The sequence below is a fragment of the Pseudophryne corroboree genome, chromosome 10, assembly GCF_028390025.1.
Source record: "Pseudophryne corroboree isolate aPseCor3 chromosome 10, aPseCor3.hap2, whole genome shotgun sequence".
Lineage (NCBI taxonomy): Eukaryota > Metazoa > Chordata > Amphibia > Anura > Myobatrachidae > Pseudophryne > Pseudophryne corroboree.
Window position 1 is genome coordinate 188,037,012 of NC_086453.1, and position 21,881 is coordinate 188,058,892.

At 47.4% G+C, this 21,881-nt stretch overlaps 1 protein-coding gene across 11 annotated transcripts in view; it reads left to right on the top strand.

The window, feature by feature from the left end:
• The window catches only part of LOC134966324 (zinc finger protein 569-like), a 144,158-nt gene that overhangs the window by 84,292 nt on the left and 37,985 nt on the right, over positions 1 to 21,881 (top strand). For all 11 annotated transcript variants that reach the window (XM_063942971.1, XM_063942973.1, XM_063942976.1 and 8 more), the window contains one exon: positions 6,043 to 6,135. In XM_063942971.1, the coding sequence (XP_063799041.1) occupies positions 6,043 to 6,135 (93 nt within the window). The remainder of the gene's footprint in view (positions 1 to 6,042; positions 6,136 to 21,881) is intronic.

Below are 21,881 nucleotides of genomic sequence, written 5' to 3' on the forward strand. Positions count from 1 at the left end.
ATTTCCTGCAAACAGGACTGTCTATGGGCCTAAAATTAGGGTCCATTAAAGTTCAAATTTCGGCCCTGTCGATTTTCTTCCAAAAAGAACTGGCTTCAGTGCCTGAAGTCCAGACGTTTGTCAAAGGGGTACTGCATATACAGCCTCCTTTTGTGCCCCCGGTGGCACCTTGGGATCTCAATGTGGTTTTGGGGTTCCTAAAATCACATTGGTTTGAACCACTCACCACTGTGGAATTAAAATATCTCACATGGAAGGTGGTAATGCTGTTAGCCCTGGCTTCAGCCAGGCGTGTCTCAGAATTGGCGGCTTTATCTTATAAAAGCCCTTACCTGATTTTTCACACGGATAGGGCAGAATTGAGGACTCGTCCTCAATTTCTCCCAAAGGTGGTTTCAGCGTTTCACGTGAACCAGCCTATTGTGGTGCCCGCGGCTACTAGGGACTTGGAGGACTCCAAGTTACTGGACGTAGTCAGGGCCCTCAAAATATATATTTCCAGGACGGCTGGAGTCAGGAAATCTGACTCGCTGTTTATCCTGTATGCACCCAACAAGCTGGGTGCTCCTGCTTCTAAGCAGACGATTGCTCGTTGGATTTGTAGTACAATGCAGCTTGCGCATTCTGTGGCAGGCCTGCCACAGCCAAAATCTGTAAAAGCCCATTCCACAAGGAAGGTGGGCTCATCTTGGGCGGCTGCCCGAGGGGTCTCGGCTTTACAACTTTGCCGAGCAGCTACTTGGTCAGGGACAAACACGTTTGCTAAATTCTACAAATTTGATACCCTGGCTGAGGAGGACCTGGAGTTCTCTCATTCGGTGCTGCAGAGTCATCCGCACTCTCCCGCCCGTTTGGGAGCTTTGGTATAATCCCCATGGTCCTTACGGAGTCCCAGCATCCACTTAGGACGTTAGAGAAAATAAGAATTTACTTACCGATAATTCTATTTCTCATAGTCCGTAGTGGATGCTGGGCGCCCATCCCAAGTGCGGATTGTTTGCAATACTTGTATATAGTTATTGTTACAAAATTCGGGTTATTATTGTTGTGAGCCATCTTTTCAGAGGCTCCTTCGTTTATCATACTGTTAACTGGGTTCAGATCACAGGTTGTACGGTGTGGCTGGTATGAGTCTTACCCGGGATTCAATATCCTTCCTTATTATGTACGCTCGTCCGGGCACAGTATCCTAACTGAGGCTTGGAGGAGGGTCATAGGGGGAGGAGCCAGTGCACACCAGCTAGTTCAAGCTTTTACTTTTGTGCCCAGTCTCCTGCGGAGCCGCTATTCCCCATGGTCCTTACGGAGTCCCAGCATCCACTACGGACTATGAGAAATAGAATTATCGGTAAGTAAATTCTTATTTTTAAACCTACCGGTAAATCTTTTTCTCCTAGTCCGTAGAGGATGCTGGGCGCCCGTCCCAGTGCGGACTATCTTCTGCAAGACTTGTATATAGTTTTTGCTTACATAAGGGTTATGTTACAGTTAGGATCAGTCGTTGGCTGATGCTGTTTTGTTTCATACTGTTAACTGGTTCGTATATTCCATGTTATACGGTGTGGATGGTGTGGGCTGGTATGAATCTTGCCCTTAGGTTAACAAATATCCTTTCCTCGTACTGTCCGTCTCCTCTGGGCACAGTTTCTCTAACTGAGGTCTGGAGGAGGGGCATAGAGGGAGGAGCCAGTGCACACCCATATCTAAAGTTCTTTTTAGTGCCCATGTCTCCTGCGGAGCCCGTCTATCCCCATGGTCCTTACGGAGTCCCCAGCATCCTCTACGGACTAGGAGAAAAAGATTTACCGGTAGGTTTAATATCTTATTTTTCATTATCTGCTGCTGCTTTTTTTCTGTGGAATCAGGGCCAGATTAACCATGGAGTGAATGGAACTACAGCTCCAGGCATCCACATAATCCTCATGACTATAATGACAACCAGCTACCCTTAAAATTGTATTTTATTTTCCTTACAAAATAATGCAAGTTTTCTGCTTTTACGTATTTAGGGAGACATTGGGGTCGAATGTGTAGGGGTGTAAACGCCCGCATGATTCTGGTCATACCCACATGGCATTAGTCACAGCTCCTCTGCTTCTCACCAGAAGGTCCATGATAATTTCCAGCCTAGGCACATGTGGTCCTTAAACCGGCCCCGTGTGGAATGGATAGGTGTTTTTTAAATTGTATATAGGGAGCTGCTTGTTTTTGGCAAGGCCGGTGCTGGTTATCCTGAATAGCTTACAGAAGTAGATGGGAAGTGTCAATCTATTTCAGTTACATAATTTGTTCAGTTGAGGGGAAAAGTGGACTACACAGAAATCAGATGAATAAGTTAAGGGGCCAACTTCGTGATTGATTAGTTTGTTATAACCAACTGATCTTGCCCCGAACTTGCAGATATTCGTACACTCCATTAGCTCAGGCTGGTTATGCCCAGTGCTGGTTACTCCAAAAACAAGGGGGAACTCCATGTCTGTTTAACCCCTGATTTTAGGGTAACCTACACTGAGCTATAAGCACCAATCCTACTTAGAAATTAGGGTCCCCATACTGTATTTTTTCAAACTAAAGTTCCCAATCGGTCCTGGAAATTGTGGTTCTCCAAGTGCCAGCTTGCCTCGGCAGCCCAACCATGCTTCTATTGTGGTGATACAGGAACAATAACAACACGATGCATTAACATCTCAGCAGTAAAGTAGAGAAAAATCCTCCACCCCCCCCCAGTGGTCCCTGCTAATCCAGTAGTGCCTAGTAGCGATGCGCCATGTCTTGCCTACTGGGTGATCCCATTGCGCATGCATGAGTTCTTGCAAAAAACGCAAGATCTCATTCAGCAAGGATGGCGCAAGAACGTGGATATCGCGCTGCTGTTCTGTCAGATACTGCTGGACTCTCTATACATACCATTGTGCTTATACATTTTCTTGAGCGCAGGGAAAGAGTATTGAGAATATTTGTTATACTCACTCAGTACTTTAGTTTGTTAAAAACAAAAGTAGAAAAAATAACCCCGATTCATTTGCTTTGCCGATATATTAGTTGCTGCAATGGGATTCCCACAGACCGCCCTCTTACATGTGAGTTGTGTATGCCGATATCAGTTTTACCATAACTAAGCATTTCCTACATCTGGGCCTCTTGCACCCCCAGCACGTCACCTAATCAGGTTTGTTAAATCTTGCACAGGTGACTTAAGGTGGGTACACACTAGTAGATATATCTGCAGATCAATTGATCTACAGATATATCTATGGACGGATCGGGCAGTGTGCTGTGCATACACACTGCCCGATCCGTCGAGGACTGACGTCATGAACTGGGCGGGCGTGTACACATGTCCGCCCAGTTCAGCTGTCAATCACCGCCGGCCGCCGCAGCATGTGTACGGGCAGTCGGCCGACTGCCCCGTACACACATAGCGACGCGCCAATATATTGGTAGATATATTGGCCGTCGGCTGTGCTGCGCGGCCGACGCGATACGTCTGTGACACTGGCCGACGGTCCCGCGATATATCGGCCGTTCAAGAGAACGCCCGATATATTGACAAGTGTGTACGGGCCTTTAGTGACAGGTGGAGAGGTTGCCTGTAGCAACCAATAAGCTTCTAGCCATCATTTGTCAAGGACATTCTATAAAAAAAGCTAGAAACTGATTGGTTACTATGGGCAATTTCTTCACCTGTCCTTTACAAGGTTTGATACATCTTCTCCTTATTCTACTTCACTGAGTCCGTAATGAACCTTCCTGTTGCCACAGACAGATACGCTACATGATAGTCCGATTTGGGCAGTTCTGTCAGAGCTTGCTGCTGAGGAATTATTGTAATCTTAGCTATGTCCAAAGCTGGAACTGGAGGTCAGACTCATACTTACATACATGTCATTAATAAATACATTACAATGGCAGTGATTAGTTGAATGCTGTCAGTGGTATACTGTACATACATAAAGTAGGGAGAAATCCTTATATCGGGGCATAGTGCAGTAACCATGGGACACCCTCCCAAATGAACATGTATTTTGGGTTTTTTAAAACCGAATATGTGGCCATTTTTCAGATGATTGTCTCTAAAAAGCAGAAATATTGGTTATATGTTGGGACATATATGTTGGGTAGGTACCAGGGTCGTACCCAGGGTAACGTAAAAAGCATAGGGAAAGGCGACTAACCAGCGTTTGTAGTGGATGTCATCTGCATGCCTTGGCAGAGAGAAGACCCGCCACTGACTAAGGTCCAGCCCGCGGTGTGAACAGCATTTCAAGCTGCTGCGACACTGCTTCAAACCATGTTCATCTACCCAGATCGGACATGGGTTTTTTAGGGGGGAGTTTGCTGGATACGGGGTATTAGATAAGTTGCCACTTAAAAGGCAGTCTGTATACTCAACTGAAGTCATTGGCCTGAGAATCTCTCACATCTTTTTAAAAACAAGGCCGCAGTCACTGAGCACATGAATACTTCCTGAAGAAACAGCTGTTCTGACTCTTGTGGTGCACCTGTTAACCTGTACACAGATACGTAGCAGCCACTTTTTGTTCCTGACTTAGTGATGTCACTACTTCTTAGTAAATTGATGGACAGCTGCATTCACATTGTGTCTGCCCATAATATGACTGTTTCTCCTGTTTGCAGCAATGTGTAAGTTAAGCAACTATCGAACACCTAAATTAGTTCCACTTAAATATGTATTACACTCTTACCCCTTTTCTACTAAAGTCCCTGGTCCCAAACAGTGTCACACCCGGGACTTAGCACATTCACATTGCGGCAATGAGGTTGGCACCATTAACACTGCACACGGGTGCAGAGTCGGCGCCTGGATTTCCCCTGAATATTAGAACGTAACGGCGACCTGCAGCATCACAAACTGTCACCAGCCTCCCCATATCGGGCGGGGGTAAAAACCGTAACCATACGGACCATACGTAGATGCTGTAATCTCTCCCTCACTGGTGACAGCCGTCCTCAGACACCGTTCGAATATCTGCCATTTTTGACCATTCACCATGTTGTAAGTGGGTTACCCTTTTACACTGCTCCTTAACTCTGGTCCAACCCTGCAAACTATGTGGGTTGGATTCAGCGTTTTTTATGTTGATGTTTTATTTATTTTTCTGTATATCTTGAAATTAGTTTTATCATAAAACTAGAGTTTGCCTGTAGCTTAATTTGCGTGGATGTCTGTTATTGGTAAAGGGAACTAATTTTAGAACAGTCTTGCCATCTTATATTGTGATATATATATATATATATATATATATTATATTATATTGTACACATTAATCACAAAATTTCTTTGTAAACAGTATTTGCGGTTTTTCCTTGAGGGATTAACACAAAAAGATGCTTGGGGCTACAAATTTATGAGCAAGCCACACAAAAGCTGCCCATGGGAGAAGTAGCTGGTCCTGAGATCTATGCCTGTAGCCCTGAGTGTTTGCTCCTGCGACTTGTTGATAGCGAAGCAAATGCTTACAGGAAATTGCAGATGCTTTAATTGAAAAGGAAAACTGTTGGGGACAAGGGGTATATGTGGTATAAACACAGTCTCACCTAGGCCACATCCCATTAGAATCTCTGCCTCAGTTAGTTTCCTCTGCAGAGCTTTCACTTCGGGTTCCGTTGCATAACTTGGGCAGAGTCAAGTTTCACAAAACCATAATCGCCAACTTTTAGTGTGCTGAGTGTCCAAGCATTTGGGTTTTCCTTTATTGCCGCTCTCCCTGATGTCACATCAAGATGACACATGCCTCAGTTTCTTTCTAGGTCCCTAAGCTATACAATAGTGAAAAAGCAATCCAAATTCTTCCAGTAGTTTTTGCATGATACCGGAATTAACAAAAAGGACAGACAGACAGACAAAAACTCCCAATAAAAATTTTTTCGTCTCCATAGTTCATAAACGGTCCCTAGAAGTATATTTCTCAAAAAAAATTGCTATGTACAGACACAACTCCTACAGTTTTATTACATGTATAGATGTTTCCTCAGAGTTCTGATTATTAACAGATGTTGAAATTTGTTGTGCTTTTAAAGTTTCAGGAAATTCGAGTGGATTACCCAAGCTCCTTAGTATGAAGGAAGAAGAATTATGTGACAAAGGTAGAGACAATCCATCATCAGAGTATGGTAAGACAGCATCAATTAATGATCCTATAAACTATGCAAATATAGAATAGCAAATATTATACTGTAAAGGGCCCCATACACAAGAACGATAATGGCTGATTTAATCCGATTTCGGGCCGATATATTGGGTGAAATCGGGCATTCTGGAGGTGTTTCCGATTCGATGCGCGTTCCCATGAGCATCGGATCGGATCCTCCAGATTGAACGTGCTGCACTAGCGATCATGTCCGACCCCACAGGCATGGCTGGGATCGCCCAAGGTATATTTTATGCAAAAGGACAGCATACAATGTATCTTGGGCGATCCTGCCGCACGGGAGGCTGCCTGGGTGATCGCCTGAGACATGACGGTCAGACATGTCGCATAAGTGTATATATAACATTGAAAAGGAACAAGACACAACATATTTTATAGATACTGAACAAATATTTAGAATATAAGGAGTATACTGTTTTTACTAAACTTGCATCAGCACTCACAGACATTAGCTATTTTACCCAAATCACCTACTTACTTATTTTATTTGTATCTATTCATGTTAATGGAAGATATGATATTGAATAAAGGAAGACTGCGATGTTAATGGAAGATATGATATTGAATAAAGGAAGACTGCGATTTACTTACTAAACACTCCCAACAACTCTCCTCTGGGAGTACCATTATGTTGTCCAATATTACATACTGTAGGTGGTTTTCTAAGTTAGTTTTTATCAGTATACAAAAAAAAGTGCAAAAGCTAAAAACATAATTTCTGCTGCAGGGTACACTGAGCTCCACAAGGATTGGACAATGGGGTGTAGAGTAGGATCTTGATCCGAGGCACCAACAGGCTCAAAGCTTTGACTGTTCCCAGAATGCACAGCGCCGCCTCCTCTATAACCCCGCCTCCCTGCACAGGAGCTCAGTTTTGTAAGCTGGTGCTGCAGTAAGCAGGCACTTAACGGGGGCTGCTCCAGGCAGCCCTAAAAAGAGCTTTTTTGTGAGAAAAAGTGAAGACTTCAAGGGCAGCAGCGGTGGTAAATGTCTTGTGACATTCACTGCTGCTGCTCCAGCTCTCCCCAGCGGCGCTGTACACTCCCGAGCCCTGGTTGCCGGGTACCTACAGCGGAGGCTCCGGTTTTCTTCACGTTAGACACACATGGCTGGGGCACTCCAGGATCGCGTGGCCGCGCTTCGTGAGGTGGTAAGTGGGTCCCGCTTGCGGGACCCGGTCTTTATCGCGATCCGGCGCGGTCAGTGGGAGGCGGGCCGCGCGCACTGGCGGTGGACACTGTGGCAGTACAGGCGATCCCACTAGATCACCAGGGCATGGGCGCAGGTCAGGTTTTCTCTCTAAACCGATATATCACCCGCAGTACCCGGTGGTTTTGCCAGCAGGGGGATAAGGCTTAGACCTGAAGCCCCTCCCCCAGCCCCAGGGCACCATTTCTAGCAAGTGTTCCCGCCCTGGAGCTGCATCTCTGTCTTTTCCTCACTCCCTGTCAGTGTCTGCGGCGCCATTATCCCTCAGCTCACTGTTCCTGGGACTGCTTGGGCAAATCCTCCTATGTAAAGCCGCCTGGTTGTCAGCGCTGTGCCTTTACATGACACTTAAGTATTCTACCTGCCTTTTTAGACAGTGATAGTTAAGAAAGAGTGCATTTAGTCAGGGGTTTTATAGTACAATTACCCTGTGATATACATCCAGTTCTTACTGTATAGTGTTATATCTCTTGTTATATAGCTGTGTAAGCTAGTCCAGTGCAGTATTATTGTCTGTAATAACCTCTGCATTGTACAAACTGTGACATTCTGTGTGTGCATTTGATAGCTGAGTGTTGTCCATTTCGGGTCTTTCACTGAACTTGCTATCCCTATATTCTATAACCTGAGGGGGCTTGGTGCGTCAGGTTTTATCTAATATAGGATTTTCACAAAGATATACTGTATTACGTATTTTTCTCTGTGATTTAGTCACCATATCTCTCCTTTATCTCTGCTAGTGCTGACTACACTGCGCAGGGGTTTGGGTTTAGGGATATAGTGCTGCTGATAATTGTACTGTGTTACCTCATACTGCAAGTTATATCATGTCTGCTTCTGAGGGTAACGGTTCTGGGGCTGAACACACTATAAGTGTTGCTGAAGCCACGGACCCATATGAGGAGAATATAGCAGCTGTGGGCTCTGGTTCTGGGGGCTCCTTGCCCCCCCAGTGAGACTGTGGCAACGGAGGCACATACTGACCCACTGTGGGCCGCTTTTTTCACGCTTTTGCATACGCTAGTTCATAAACTAACACCCCCAATGGGACCCCCAATGCCAGTACACCCTTATGTGGTCCCTGCAGCTAACCCGCCGTGGGCGGACGATTTATCTGCTCAATTGAAGAAGTTGAACCAGTCCTTGACTACTAAAAAGTCTGACCAAGGGGTCCTCTAAGCGAGCTCTTATCTCCTCACAATCCACTGCTGTCACTGACACCTCGTCTGATGAAGACGGCACGTACACTGACCCCACAGGTTCTGACTCAGATACGGCTGATGGGGAGGGTAGTTCACATGTGGATGTTCCTGATCTTTTGGAGGCTATTAAGTTAATTCTACAGATTACGGATGATCCCGAGCCATCCGTCCCTCCTAAGAAACCAGATAGGTTCAAGCGTCAGAAGGTGGTTAAACAAGTTTTACCTCACTCTGACCACCTAGTGGATATACGTCAGGAACCCTGGGAAAACCCGGGTACGAAGTTTGTGCCTCAAAAGAAGATGCTGGCTCACTATCCCCTTGCGCCAGAGCGGTCTAAGAATTGGGAAACGCCTCCTCCAGTGGACTCACATGTGACTAGGATGGTGGTTTCCTCAGCTCTACCTGTCACTACCGTCACGTCTCTAGAAGAGCCTACGGATTAACGTGTGGAGGGTTGTCTAAAAGGGATTTACACCCTCACGGGTGCTGCGCAAAGGTCCACTATTGCAGCTACATGGGCTGCCGAGGCTATTGAAGCATGGGCCTTGAAATTAGAAGCTGAAATCTCCTCTGACCATGCTAGACAATGCTTGTCATATATTGTCACAGCTTCTCGATGTATTAAAGAGGCGGCTTCTGATGCCGGTATCCTAGCAGCCAAGGCCTCTACTACGTCAGCCCTGGCTCACCTGATATTGTGGCTGAGATCCTGGTCCGTGGATCTGGACTCTAGAAAAACCCTGGAGGTACTCCCTTTCAAGGGAGATATTCTGTTTGGGGAGGACTTAAATAAGAGAGTAGCTGACTTGGCTACTGCCAAAACTGCCTGTCTGCCAAATACCGCTCCTTCTGTGTCGAAGGCTAAATGTACGTCCTTTCGCCCTTCAGGTAAAGCAAAAGGTCAGGCGTACCACAAGCGGGCCTGCACTTCCAAACCTGGTAAGCCGAAGCCCAAAAGAGCCTGGGCTGCCCGTCAGCCAGCTTCCAAGACCGATAAGCCTGCCGCATGACGGGGCGGGCCTCCCCCTGGAGGATCCCAGGGTGGGGGGCCGGCTTCTAGGGTATACCCAGGAATGGTTGAAGACCACTTCAGATGCCTGGGTACGGGAAGTCGTCACTCGAGGTTACGCCATAGCCTTCAAAAACCGACCCCCCTCATCGATTTTGCCAGACAGACGTCCCGTCGGACCAGACAAAGGCAAACACACTGCATTCGGTGGTACAGACCCTCCTGGATACAGGAGTTGTAGTACAGGTGCCTCTTGCTCAGAGGGGCCGGGGGTACTATTCTCCGCTGTTTCTAGTCCCGAAACCGAATGGGTCCTCCCGGCCCATTCTCAACCTCAAGGCATTGAACAGGTTTGTGAAGGTTTCCAAGTTCCGTATGGAAACTCTTCGCTCTATAGTTCTGGCCTTGGAACCTGGGGACTACATGGTCTCCCTGGACATACAGGATGCTTACCTGCATAATTCCTATAGCAGCGTCACATCAGCAATACCTGATGTTTGCTATTGGCAACCTCCATTACCAGTTTCGGGCGTTACCGTTTGGTTTAACAACGGCTCCGCGAGTCTTCACCAAAGTAATGGCGGTGATGACGGTGGTACTCCGCCGTCAAGGGGTAAGCCTGGCAAATTCCCCAGAACTTCTCCTACGTCATCTGGATATGACGGTCCGGTTTCTACAAGCCCACGGGTGGCTCATCAACTGGAAGAAATCCTCCCTGGTCCCTTCTCAGAGCATGGTGCACCTGGGAGCGCTATTGGACACTCACAGCCAGCGGTTGTTCTTGTCTCGGGAGAAAGTCCTGAAGCTTCAGGACAGAATTTGTTGCTTTCTTTCTCGTCCGCAAGTGTCAATACATTCGGCAATGCAGGTGCTGGGCCTCATGGTCTCAGCATTCGACATGGTGGAGTATGCTTAATTCCATTCTCGCCCCCTCCAGAGGCTGATTCTAGCCAACTGGGACGGCCTGCCTCACCGGATCAGGTCTCAAATGATCTCATTGACTGCGGAAGTCCGTCTGTCGCTGCTTTGGTGGCTCCGGGACTAACAATTGTGCAGGGGCCGTCCCTTCTGGATATCCAACTGGGTCCTGTTGACGACAGATGCCAGTCTAAGAGGTTGGGGCGCGGTGCTGGAGCAACATTCCCTTCAGGGTCTGTGGACCAAGGAGGAATCTCTCCTCTCGATCAACATTCTGGAATTGCGGGCGGTCTTCAATGCATTGAACCTGGCCAGGCATTTAATTCAGAACAGTCCTGTTCAAGTAGTCGGACAACACCACCACAGTGGCTTACATAAATCATCAAGGCGGCACTCGAAGCCGTTTGGCAATGAAGGAAGTTTCACGGATTCTACGTTGGGCAAAACGCCATCTTCCAGCCATATCGGCAATATTCATTCCGGGAGGAAGCGGACTTTCTCAGTCGTCAGGACGTGCATGCCGGCGAGTGGGGCCTCCATCCAGAAGTGTTTCAACTCCTACTGGAAAAGTGGGGTCTTCCAGATGTAGATCTGATGGCGTCTCGACACAATCACAAGTTTCCGGTCTTCGGAGCAAGGACAAGGGATCCTCAAGCAGCATTCGTGGATGCTCTGGCGGTGCCGTGGAGGTTTCGGCTGCCGTACGTGTTCCCTCCGGTGTCACTCCTGCCCAGGGTAATTCGGAAGTTCAAGCAAGAAAAAGGAAATCTGCTTCTCATAGCTCCGGCGTGGCCCAGACGGCACTGGTTCTCAGACCTGCAAGGCCTATCGTCAGAGCATCCACTTCCACAATGCCCAGACCTCCTCGTTCAGGGCCCCTGTGTCTACCAGGACCTAGCCCGGCTGTCTTTGACAGCGTGGCTCTTGAAGCTTCCGTCTTGAGGGCTAAGGGTTTTTCTGAAGAGGTCATTAAAACTATGTTGCGGGCCCAGAAACCAGCTTCTGCTCGGATTTACTGTAGGGTCTGGCATTCCTACATTCTTTGGTGCGCATCTAATAATTATGACGCTTCCAAGTTTAGTACAGCCAAACTTTTGGCTTTTCTGCAGCAGGGCCTAGATTTAGGCCTGCGTCTGGCCTCCCTCAAGGTTCATATTTCTGCCTTGTCGGTGTGGTTTCAGAGAAAAATTGCGACTTTACCTGATGTTCATACTTTCACTCAGGGTGTGTTGCGTATCCAACCTCCCTATGTCCCGCCTGTGGCTCCTTGGGACTTGGTGGTTTTGGAGGCGTTGCAGGAGCCTCCGTTTGAACCCCTGGGTTCAGCTGACCTTAAGTGGCTTTCCCTTAAGGTGGTGGTGTTGCTGGCTATTGCCTCTGCTAGAAGAGTGTCGGATCTGGGTGCCTTGTCTTGTAGTTCCCCATATCTGATTTTTCACTGTGACCGGGCGGTTCTTAGGACTCGTCCCGGATATTTGCCTAAGGTGGTTTCTTCGTTCCACCTTAATCAGGAGATTGTGGTTCCGGCCTTTGTCTCTCCTGATTTGTCTCCCAAAGAGCGGTCTTTGGATGTGGTACGGGCTCTCCGTATCTATGTGAAGAGAACTGCTTCTATTCGAAAATCTGATTCTCTCTTTGTTTTGTTTGGATTTCAGAAACGTGGCTGGCCTGCTCACAAGCATACCCTGGCCAGATGGATTAGAATGGTGATTGCACATGCTTATGTGAGGGCTGGTCTATCAGCTCCTGCTCACATCACAGCCCATTCTACTCGGTCTGTTGGACCTTCTTGGGCGGCCCAACGTGGTGCGACCCTTGACCAATTGTGCAAGGCGGCTACGTGGTCCTCCGGGAACACGTTCATAAGGTTCTATGCCTTCGATACTGCCGCTTCCCAGGATGCTTCCTTTGGACGCCGGGTTCTTGTGCCCGCTACAGTGCGTTCCATCCCGTAAGGAACTGCTTTAGGACATCCCCATTGTCCAATCCTTGTGGAGCCCAGTGTACCCCGCAGCAGAAAATGAGATTTATGGTAAGAACTTACCTTTGTTAAATCTCTTTCTGCGAGGTACACTGGGCTCCACAAGGCGCCCACCCTGACGCACTTAGCTTCTTTGGGTTGGTATGGCATTAGCCGCTGACACTTCTCCTGTCGTGAGAGAGTGGTCTATGTGGCTACTAACCGTTGTCGTCTCTCTTCCTGCTACTGCATTGGGCTGGTTAACTAACTTAAAAACTGAGCTCCTGTGCAGGGAGGCGGCGCTGTGCATTCTGGGAACAGTCAAAGCTTTGAGCCTGTTGGTGCCTCGGATCAAGATCCTACTCTACACCCCATTGTCCAATCCTTGTGGAGCCCAGTGTACCTCGCAGAAAGAGATTTAACAAAGGTAAGTTCTTACCATAAATCTCGTTTTTAAATGGATACCTTCTACAGATACACCTTCATACTAATAGATAAACAGAGTTTAGCTAAGACCATTCTTGTCGCAGGACCTAACTACTCCTAATCTTTGCTTCTACTTTCTCCATCATTACTCCCTATTCCCAAACCCATATTAGGTCCTATACTTGCCCTGCTCCTACCTCACTCATATGCTGTGTTGCTAATATCAAATGATTCCCCTTTCGCACTGAGATGGGTCAGCTGCAGTGTGAAAGTAGACCCGGGTCATGCCTAAAAGACTCCTGACTGCAGGGCTCAGGATGCTTGTAGATGTTACCTACTGTTTAAGCGTCCAGTATTAATGATGGCATCTACCCATGCGGTGTGAAAGGGGTAATAAGCTGAAGCCGCAGCTTCGACCCGTTTTCAGTATCCCAGGCTGGAGTCGGGGCATTGGTGTAAAAGGACTATGGCAGCCCTCTGACGAAGTCCTTGGTGATGAAACGCATAGGGGCGTGGCCTAGCGCGAGAACTGTTATATATGTATATGTGGATGGATATAGATATATATATATATATATATATATATATATAGAGAGAGAGAGGAATAATGAAGGAAAGTGCCTATGTAAATCTAATAGAACACGAGAATCGAAATGGGTTTCTTTCAGAACCCTTTTATACGACACACCTCATCAATGAAATGAGTGGCAGCTCTAGTACAATGTGTGGATAAAGATGAAAAAATGAATTAAATAAAAGCGCCTACTAGTGTCGGTGCAAAGACTTGTGCATTCAAGTAAAATAAGTATAACAATAGGTGACAACTTAGCTTCGAATAATTTCAGGCTGATGACTCTTAGAAGCGGGACATGTGGAGAAAAAATGAAAACAACATAGTGTGTGCTGTTTTTTTAGAGGACCTAATAATTTTTTACAGCAGCTCAAGAGTTAGGAATTTTGCTCATTCCAATAATTATCAAGAGAGCAGGTTTAAAAACAAACAACAGCAATTTTAATACACAAAGTCCTGCCACAGACGCAGGTGACAGACATACAAGAGTCTATATAAAACAATTCATAAATCCGTAAAGGCAGGTAGCGCACGTACAGGATTGAAAAATAAAAGCAGCTTATCTGTCCACATAAAGGGAATCCAGAGAGTAGGCAGCAACTCTCTGTATTACAAATGCAGGTGGCGGACGTATAAGGATATATTAAAAAAGGCAGTTCATCTGTGCATAAATGCAGGTAGCAAACATACAGGATTGAATAATAAAAACAGCGGTAGCGGTCCTGCTGCTGGGTTGTTGCCCTCCTACGGCCTCCTCCACGTCTCCTGATGTACTGGCCTGTCTCCTGGTAGCGCCTACATGCTCTGGACATTACGCTGACAGACACAGCAAACCTTCTTGCAACAGCTCGCATTGATGTGCGATCCTGGATGAGCTGCACTACCTGAGCCACTTGCATGAGTTGTAGGGTGGTCATACAGGCACGTGGAGGCCACACACACTACTGAGCCTCATTTTGACTTGTTTTAAGGACATTACATCAAAGTTGGATCAGCCTGTAGTGTGTTTTTACACTTTAATTTTGAGGGTGACTCCAAAGCCAGACCTCCATGGGTTAATAAATTTGATTTCCATTGATAATTTTTGTGTGATTTTGTTGTCAGGACATTCAACTATGTAAAGAACAAAGTATTTAATAAGAATATTTCATTAATTCAGATCTAGGATGTGTTGTATTTAGTGTTCCCTTTTTTTTTTTTGAGCAGTGTATATTCATTCCTTACAGAGGGAGAGATACACACTTTAGAGAAATTGAATCCTATTGATTATTCATCTGTTGAGAGCATATGATACATTTCTCTAACGTCCTAAGTGGATGCTGGGGACTCCGTAAGGAAATAGCGGCTCCGCAGGAGACTGGGCACATCTAAAGAAAGCTTTAGGACTATCTGGTGTGCACTGGCTCCTCCCCCTATGACCCTCCTCCAAGCCTCAGTTAGATCTCTGTGCCCGAACGAGAAGGGTGCACACTAGGGGCTCTCCTGAGCTTCTTAGTGAAAGTTTTAGTTTAGGTTTTTTATTTTCAGTGAGACCTGCTGGCAACAGGCTCACTGCATCGAGGGACTAAGGGGAGAAGAAGCGAACTCACCTGCGTGCAGAGTGGATTGGGCTTCTTAGGCTACTGGACATTAGCTCCAGAGGGACGATCACAGGCCCAGCTTGGATGGGTCCCAGAGCCGCGCCGCCGGCCCCCTTACAGAGCCAGAAGGCAGAAGAGGTCCGGAAAATCGGCGGCAGAAGACGTCCTGTCTTCAACAATGTAGCGCACAGCACTGCAGCTGTGCGCCATTGCTCTCAGCACACTTCACACTTTGGTCACTGAGGGTGCAGGGCGCTGGGGGGGGCGCCCTGAGACGCAATAAAAACACCTTGGATGGCAAAAAATGCATCACATATAGCTCCTGGGCTATATGGATGGATTAAACCCCTGCCAGAATACATAGAAAAACGGGAGATAGGCTCCGCCCCCTTATCGGCGGCCTTATCTCCTCCGCACACTGGCGCCATTTTCCCTCACAGCTCCGTTGGAGGGAAGCTCCCTGGCTCTCCCCTGCAGTCACTACACTACAGAAAGGGTTAAAAAAGAGAGGGGGGCACTAATTAGGCGCAGTATTAACTATACAGCAGCTATAAGGGGAAAAACACTTATATAAGGTTATCCCTGTATATATATAGCGCTCTGGTGTGTGCTGGCAAACTCTCCCTCTGTCTCCCCAAAGGGCTAGTGGGGTCCTGTCCTCTATCAGAGCATTCCCTGTGTGTGTGTGCTGTATGTCGGTACTTTTGTGTCGACATGTATGAGGAAGAAAATGATGTGGAGACGGAGCAGATTGCCTGTAATAGTGATGTCACCCCCTAGGGGGTCGACACCTGAGTGGATGAACTGTTGGAAGGAATTACGTGACAGTGTCAGCTCTGTATAAAAGACAGTGGTTGACATGAGACAGCCGGCTACTCAGCTTGTGCCTGTCCAGACATCTCATAGGCCGTCAGGGGCTCTAAAGCGCCCGTTACCTCAGATGGCAGATATAGACGCCGACACGGATACTGACTCCAGTGTCGACGGTGAAGAGACGAATGTGACTTCCAGTAGGGCCACACGTTACATGATTGAGGCAATGAAAAATGTTTTACACATTTCTGATAATACGAGTACCACCAAAAAAATAAAAAAAGGGGTATTATGTTCGGTGAGGAAAAACTACCTGTAGTTTTCCTGAATCTGAGAAATTAAATGAGGTGTGTGATGATGCGTGGGTTTCCCCCGATAACAACTGATAATTTCTAAAATGTTATTGGCATTATATCCTTTCCCGCCAGAGGTTAGGGTGCGTTGGGAAACACCCCCTAGGGTGGATAAAGCGCTCACATGCTTGTAAGGGCTCTACCTTCGCCTGAGATGGCCGCCCTTAAGGATCCTGCTGATAGAAAGCAGGAGGGTATCCTAAAAGGTATTTACACACATACTGGTGTTATACTGCGACCAGCAATCGCCTCAGCCTGGATGTGCAGTGCTGGGTTGGCGTGGTCGGATTCCCTGACTGAAAATATTGATACCCTAGATAGGGACAGTATATTTTTGCCTATAGAGCATTTAAAAGATGCATTTCTATATATGCGTGATGCACAGCGGAATATTTGCTGACTGGCATCAAGTCTAAGCGCGTTGTCCATTTCTACCAGTAGAGGGTTATGGACACGTCAGTGGTCAGGTGATGCGTATTCCAAACGGCATTTGGAAGTATTGCTTTATTAAGGGGAGGAGTTATTTGGGGTCGGTCTTTCAGACCTGGTGGCCACGGCAACAGCTGGGAATTCCACGTTTGTACCCCAGGTCGCCTCTCAACATGAGAAGACGCCGTATTATCAGGCGCAGTCTTTTCGTGGACAAGCGGGCAAAAGGTTCCTCATTTCTGCCCCGTGACAGAGGGAGAGGAAAAAGGCTGCAGAAATCAGCCAGTTCCCAGGAACAGAAACCCTCTCCCGCCTCTGCCAAGCCCTCAGTATACGCTGGGGCTTTACAAGCAGAATCGGGCACGGTGGGGGGCCCGTCTCAATGAATTTCAGCGCGCAGTGGGCTCACTCGCAAGTAGACCCCTGGATCCTTCCGGTGATATCTCAGGGGGTACAAATTAGAATTCGAGAAGTCTCCCCCTCGCCGTTTCCTAAAGTCGGCTTTACCGATGTCTCCTTCTGACAGGGAGACAGTTTTGGAAGCCATTCACAAGCTGTATTCCCAGCAGGTGATAATCAAGATACCCCTCCTGCAACAGGGAACGGGGTATTATTCCACACTGTTGTGGTACCGAAGCCGGACGGCTCGGTGAGACCGATTCTAAATCTAAAATCTTTGAACACTTACATACAGAGGTTCAAATTCAAGATTGAGTCACTCAGAGCAGTGATTGCGAACCTGGAAGAAGGGGACTACATGATGTCTCGGGACATCAAGGATGCTTACCTTCATGTCAAAATTTACCCTTCTCACCAAGGGTACCTCAGGTTTATGGTACAGAACTGTCACTATCAGTTCATACGCTGCCGTATGGATGGTCCACGGCACCCCGGGTCTTTACCAAGGTAATGGCCGAAATTATGATATTCCTTCGAAGGAAGTGAATTTTAGTTATCCCTTACTTGGACAATTCCCTGATAAGGGTAAGATCCAGGGGAACAGTTGGAGGTCGGTGTAGCACTATCTCAGGTAGTGTTGCGGCAGCACGATTGGATTCTCAATATTCCAAAATCGCACCTGGTTCCGACGACGTGTCTTCTGTTCCTAGGGATGATCCTGGACACAGTCCAGAAAAAGGTGTTTCTCCCGGAGGAGAAAGCCAGGGAGTTATCCGAGCTAGTCAGGAACCTCCTAAAACCGAGCCAAGTCTCAGTGCATCAATGCACAAGGGTTCTGGGTAAAATGGTGGCTTCCTACGAAGCAATCCCATTCGGCAGATTCCACGCAAGAACTTTCCAGTGGGACCTGCTGGACAAATGGTCCGGGTCGCATCTTCAGATGCATCAGCGGATAACCCTGTCACCAAGGACAAGGGTGTCCCTCCTGTGGTGGTTGCAGAGTGCTCATCTTCTAGAGGGCCGCAGATTAGGCATTCAGGACTGGGTCCTGGTGACCACGGATGCCAGCCTGCGAGGCTGGGGAGCAGTCACACAGGGAAGGAATATCCAGGGCTTATGGTCAAGCCTGGAGACATCACTTCACATAAATATCCTGAAGCTAAGGGACATTTACAATGCTCTAAGCTTAGCAAGACCTCTACTTCAAGGTCAGCCGGTGTTGATCCAGTCGGACAACATCACGGCAGTCACCCACGTAAACAGACAGGGTGGCACAAGAAGCAGGAGGGCAATGGCAGAAGCTGCAAGGATTCTTCGCTGGGCGGAAAATCATGTGATAGCACTGTCAGCAGTATTCATTCCGGGAGTGGACAACTGGGAAGCAGACTTCCTCAGCACGACCTCCACCCGGGAGAGTGGGGACTTCACCCAGAAGTCTTCCACATGATTAAAAACTCGACAGGTATTGCGCCAGGTCCAGGGACCCTCAGGCAATAAGCTGTAGACGCTCTGGTAACACCGTGGGTGTACCAGTCAGGGTATGTGTTCCCTCCTCTGCCTCTCATACCCAAGGTACTGAGATTGATAAGATGGAGAGGAGTAAGCACTATATTCGTGGTTCCGGATTGGCCAAGAAGGACTTGGTAACCGGAACTTCAAGAGATGCTCACGGAGGATCCGTGGCCTCTACCTCTAAGAAGGGACCTGCTCCAGCAAGGACCCTGTCTGTTCCAAGACTTACCGCGGCTGCGTTTGACGGCATGGCGGTTGAATGCCGGATCCTGAAGGAAAAAAGGCATTCCGGATGAAGTCATCTCTATCCTGATCAAAGCCAGGAAGGATGTAACCGCAAAAACATTATCACAGCAATTGGCGAAAATATGTTGCGTGGTGCGAGGCCAGTAAGGCCCGACGGAGGAAATTCAACTGGGTCGATTCCTACATTTCCTGCAAACAGGAGTGTCTATGGGCCTGAAATTGGGGTCCATTAAGGTTCAAATTTCGGCCCTGTCAATTTTCTTCCAAAAAAGAACTAGCTTCAGTCCCTGAAGTTCAGACGTTTGTAAAAGGGGTACTGCATATACAGCCTCCTTTTGTGCCTCCAGTGGCACTTTGGGATCTCAATGTAGTTTTGGGTTCCAAAAGTCACATTGGTTTGAACCACTTAAATCTGTGGAGTTAAAATATCTCACATGAAAAGTGGTCATGCTGTTGGCTCTGGCCTGGGCCAGGCGCGTGTCAGAATTGGCGGCTTTATCCTGTAAAAGCCCTTATCTGATTTTCCATTCGGACAGGGCGGAATTGAGGACTCGTCCTCAGTTACTCCCTAAGGTGGTTTCAGCGTTTCACCTGAACCAACCTATTGTGGTGCCTGCGGCTACTAGGGACTTGGAGGCCTCCAAGTTGCTAGACGTTGTCAGTGCCCTGAAAATATATGTTTCCAGGACGGCTGGAGTCAGGAAATCTGACTCGCTGTTTATCCTGTATGCACCCAACAAGCTGGGTGCTCCTGCTTCTAAGCAGACTATTGCTCGTTGGATTTGTAGTACAATTCAGCTTGCACATTCTGTGGCAGGCCTGCCACAGCCAAAAATCTGTAAATGCCCACTCCACAAGGAAGGTGGGCTCATCTTGGGCGGCTGCCCGAGGGGTCTCGGCTTTACAACTTTGCCGAGCAGCTACTTGGTCAGGAGCAAATACGTATGTAAAATTCGACAAAATTGATATCCTGGCTGAGGAGGACCTGGAGTTCTCTCATTTGGTGCTGCAGAGTCATCCGCACTCTCCCGCCCGTTTGGGAGCTTTGGTATAATCCCCATGGTCCTTACGGAGTCCCCAGCATCCACTTAGGACGTTAGAGAAAATAAGAATTTACTTACCGATAATTCTATTTCTCATAGTCCGTAGTGGATGCTGGGCGCCCATCCCAAGTGCGGATTGTCTGCAATACTTGTACATAGTTATTGTTACAAAAATCGGGTTATTATTGTTGTGAGCCATCTTTCAGAGGCTCCTCTGTTATCATGCTGTTAACTGGGTTCAGATCACAGGTTATACGGTGTGATTGGTGTGGCTGGTATGAGTCTTACCCGGGATTCAAAATCCTTCCTTATTGTGTACGCTCGTCCGGGCACAGTATCCTAACTGAGGCTTGGAGGAGGGTCATAGGGGGAGGAGCCAGTGCACACCAGATAGTCCTAAAGCTTTCTTTAGATGTGCCCAGTCTCCTGCGGAGCCGCTATTTCCTTACGGAGTCCCCAGCATCCACTACGGACTATGAGAAATAGAATTATCGGTAAGTAAATTCTTATTTTCTGTATTTACATTACTGTGAACTCCCGCCTGGCCCAGTAAGGTTGACTTGTTGTACACCTTGGCGTTATCAATCTTATATTCCAGTAAGTCTCGTGATTTGATGTGATATACGTAAAGGCCCGTATTCACGGGCCGATTTGGGGAGAGATGTGTGCTGAGCGGTTTGCTCAGCACACATCTCTCCTCCCGCTCAGCACAGCGTGATGTGTGCTAGGCGTGCAGGGGGAAGGGGCGCTCATTTCACCCAGCGGGTGAAGTGAGCGACCTGTTAGATTGGCCTGCATGCAGGCCAGTCTAGCACCAGCGATAGTGATGCGCGGGACTGCGCATCGCTTTCGCTGTGAGGGGTACACACTGAGTGATCGCTTCTTAAAATCTAAGCAATCTAGTCAGGTTGCTTAGATTTTAAGCAGCGATCGCTCCGTGAGTACCCCCCTTTAGAATTTGGTGTGTTTATATTCACTTCCGGTAATTATGTAATTAAGTAAGCCCGGGAGACTGTGTCAGTATGCTTGCATCTGGCATGCTGAACGGATGTCTCCTATGGTTGTCTTGAGAAAGGCCCACTGGGTCGAAACGTCAACATTTATCTGGTGACTTTGTTGTGCGAACAATGGTGGTCATTCCGAGTTGTTCGCTCGTTGCCGTTTTTCGCAATGCAGCGATTAGGTGGAAAATGTGCATGCGCTTAGTAATTTTACACAAAACTTTGAAAATTGACACAAGCTCGAGCTATCTTTTTTTTTAATGCTCGAGTGATCGTAGTGTGATTTGACAGGAAGTGGGTGTTTTTGGGCGGCAACGTGGCGTTTTCAGGGAGTGTGCTAAAAAATGCAGGCGTGCCAGGAAAAAACGCAGGAGTGGCTGGAGAAACGGGGGAGTGGCTGGCCGAACGCAGGGCGTGTTTGTGACGTCAAACTAGGAACTAAACAGACCGAGGTGATCGCAGTCTAGGAGTAGGTCTGGAGCTACTGAAACTGCAAGGAATTATTTAGTAGCAATTCTGCTAACCTTTCGTTTGCTATTCTGCTAAGCTAAGATACACTCCCAGAGGGCGGCGGCCTAGCGTTTGCAATGCTGCTAAAAGCAGCTAGCGAGCGAACAACTCGGAATGACCACCAATATCTCTGGATTGGTGAGTGCCCTCTGTTAAGATCTGATGATCTTATAAAACCTGGTATATGTGAAAGCCTTAATAGGCTTTCTTGAGGAACACCCCACTGATGACAACTATACAGATGGGAGTGCGGACATAAAACTGGGAATATATATATATATATATATATATATATATATATATATATATATATATATGCGGCGGGCACTTTTTGTGTTTTGGTTCTAATTCCACTTTCGTGTTTTGGTTTTGCCAAAACCGCCCTTTCGTGTTTTGGTTGATTTTTGAAAAAAACCTAAAAACAGCTAAAATCACAGAATTTGGGGGTAATTTTGCTCCTACGGTATTACTAACCTCAATAATCATTTCCACTCATTTCCAGTCTATTCTGAACACCTCACAAT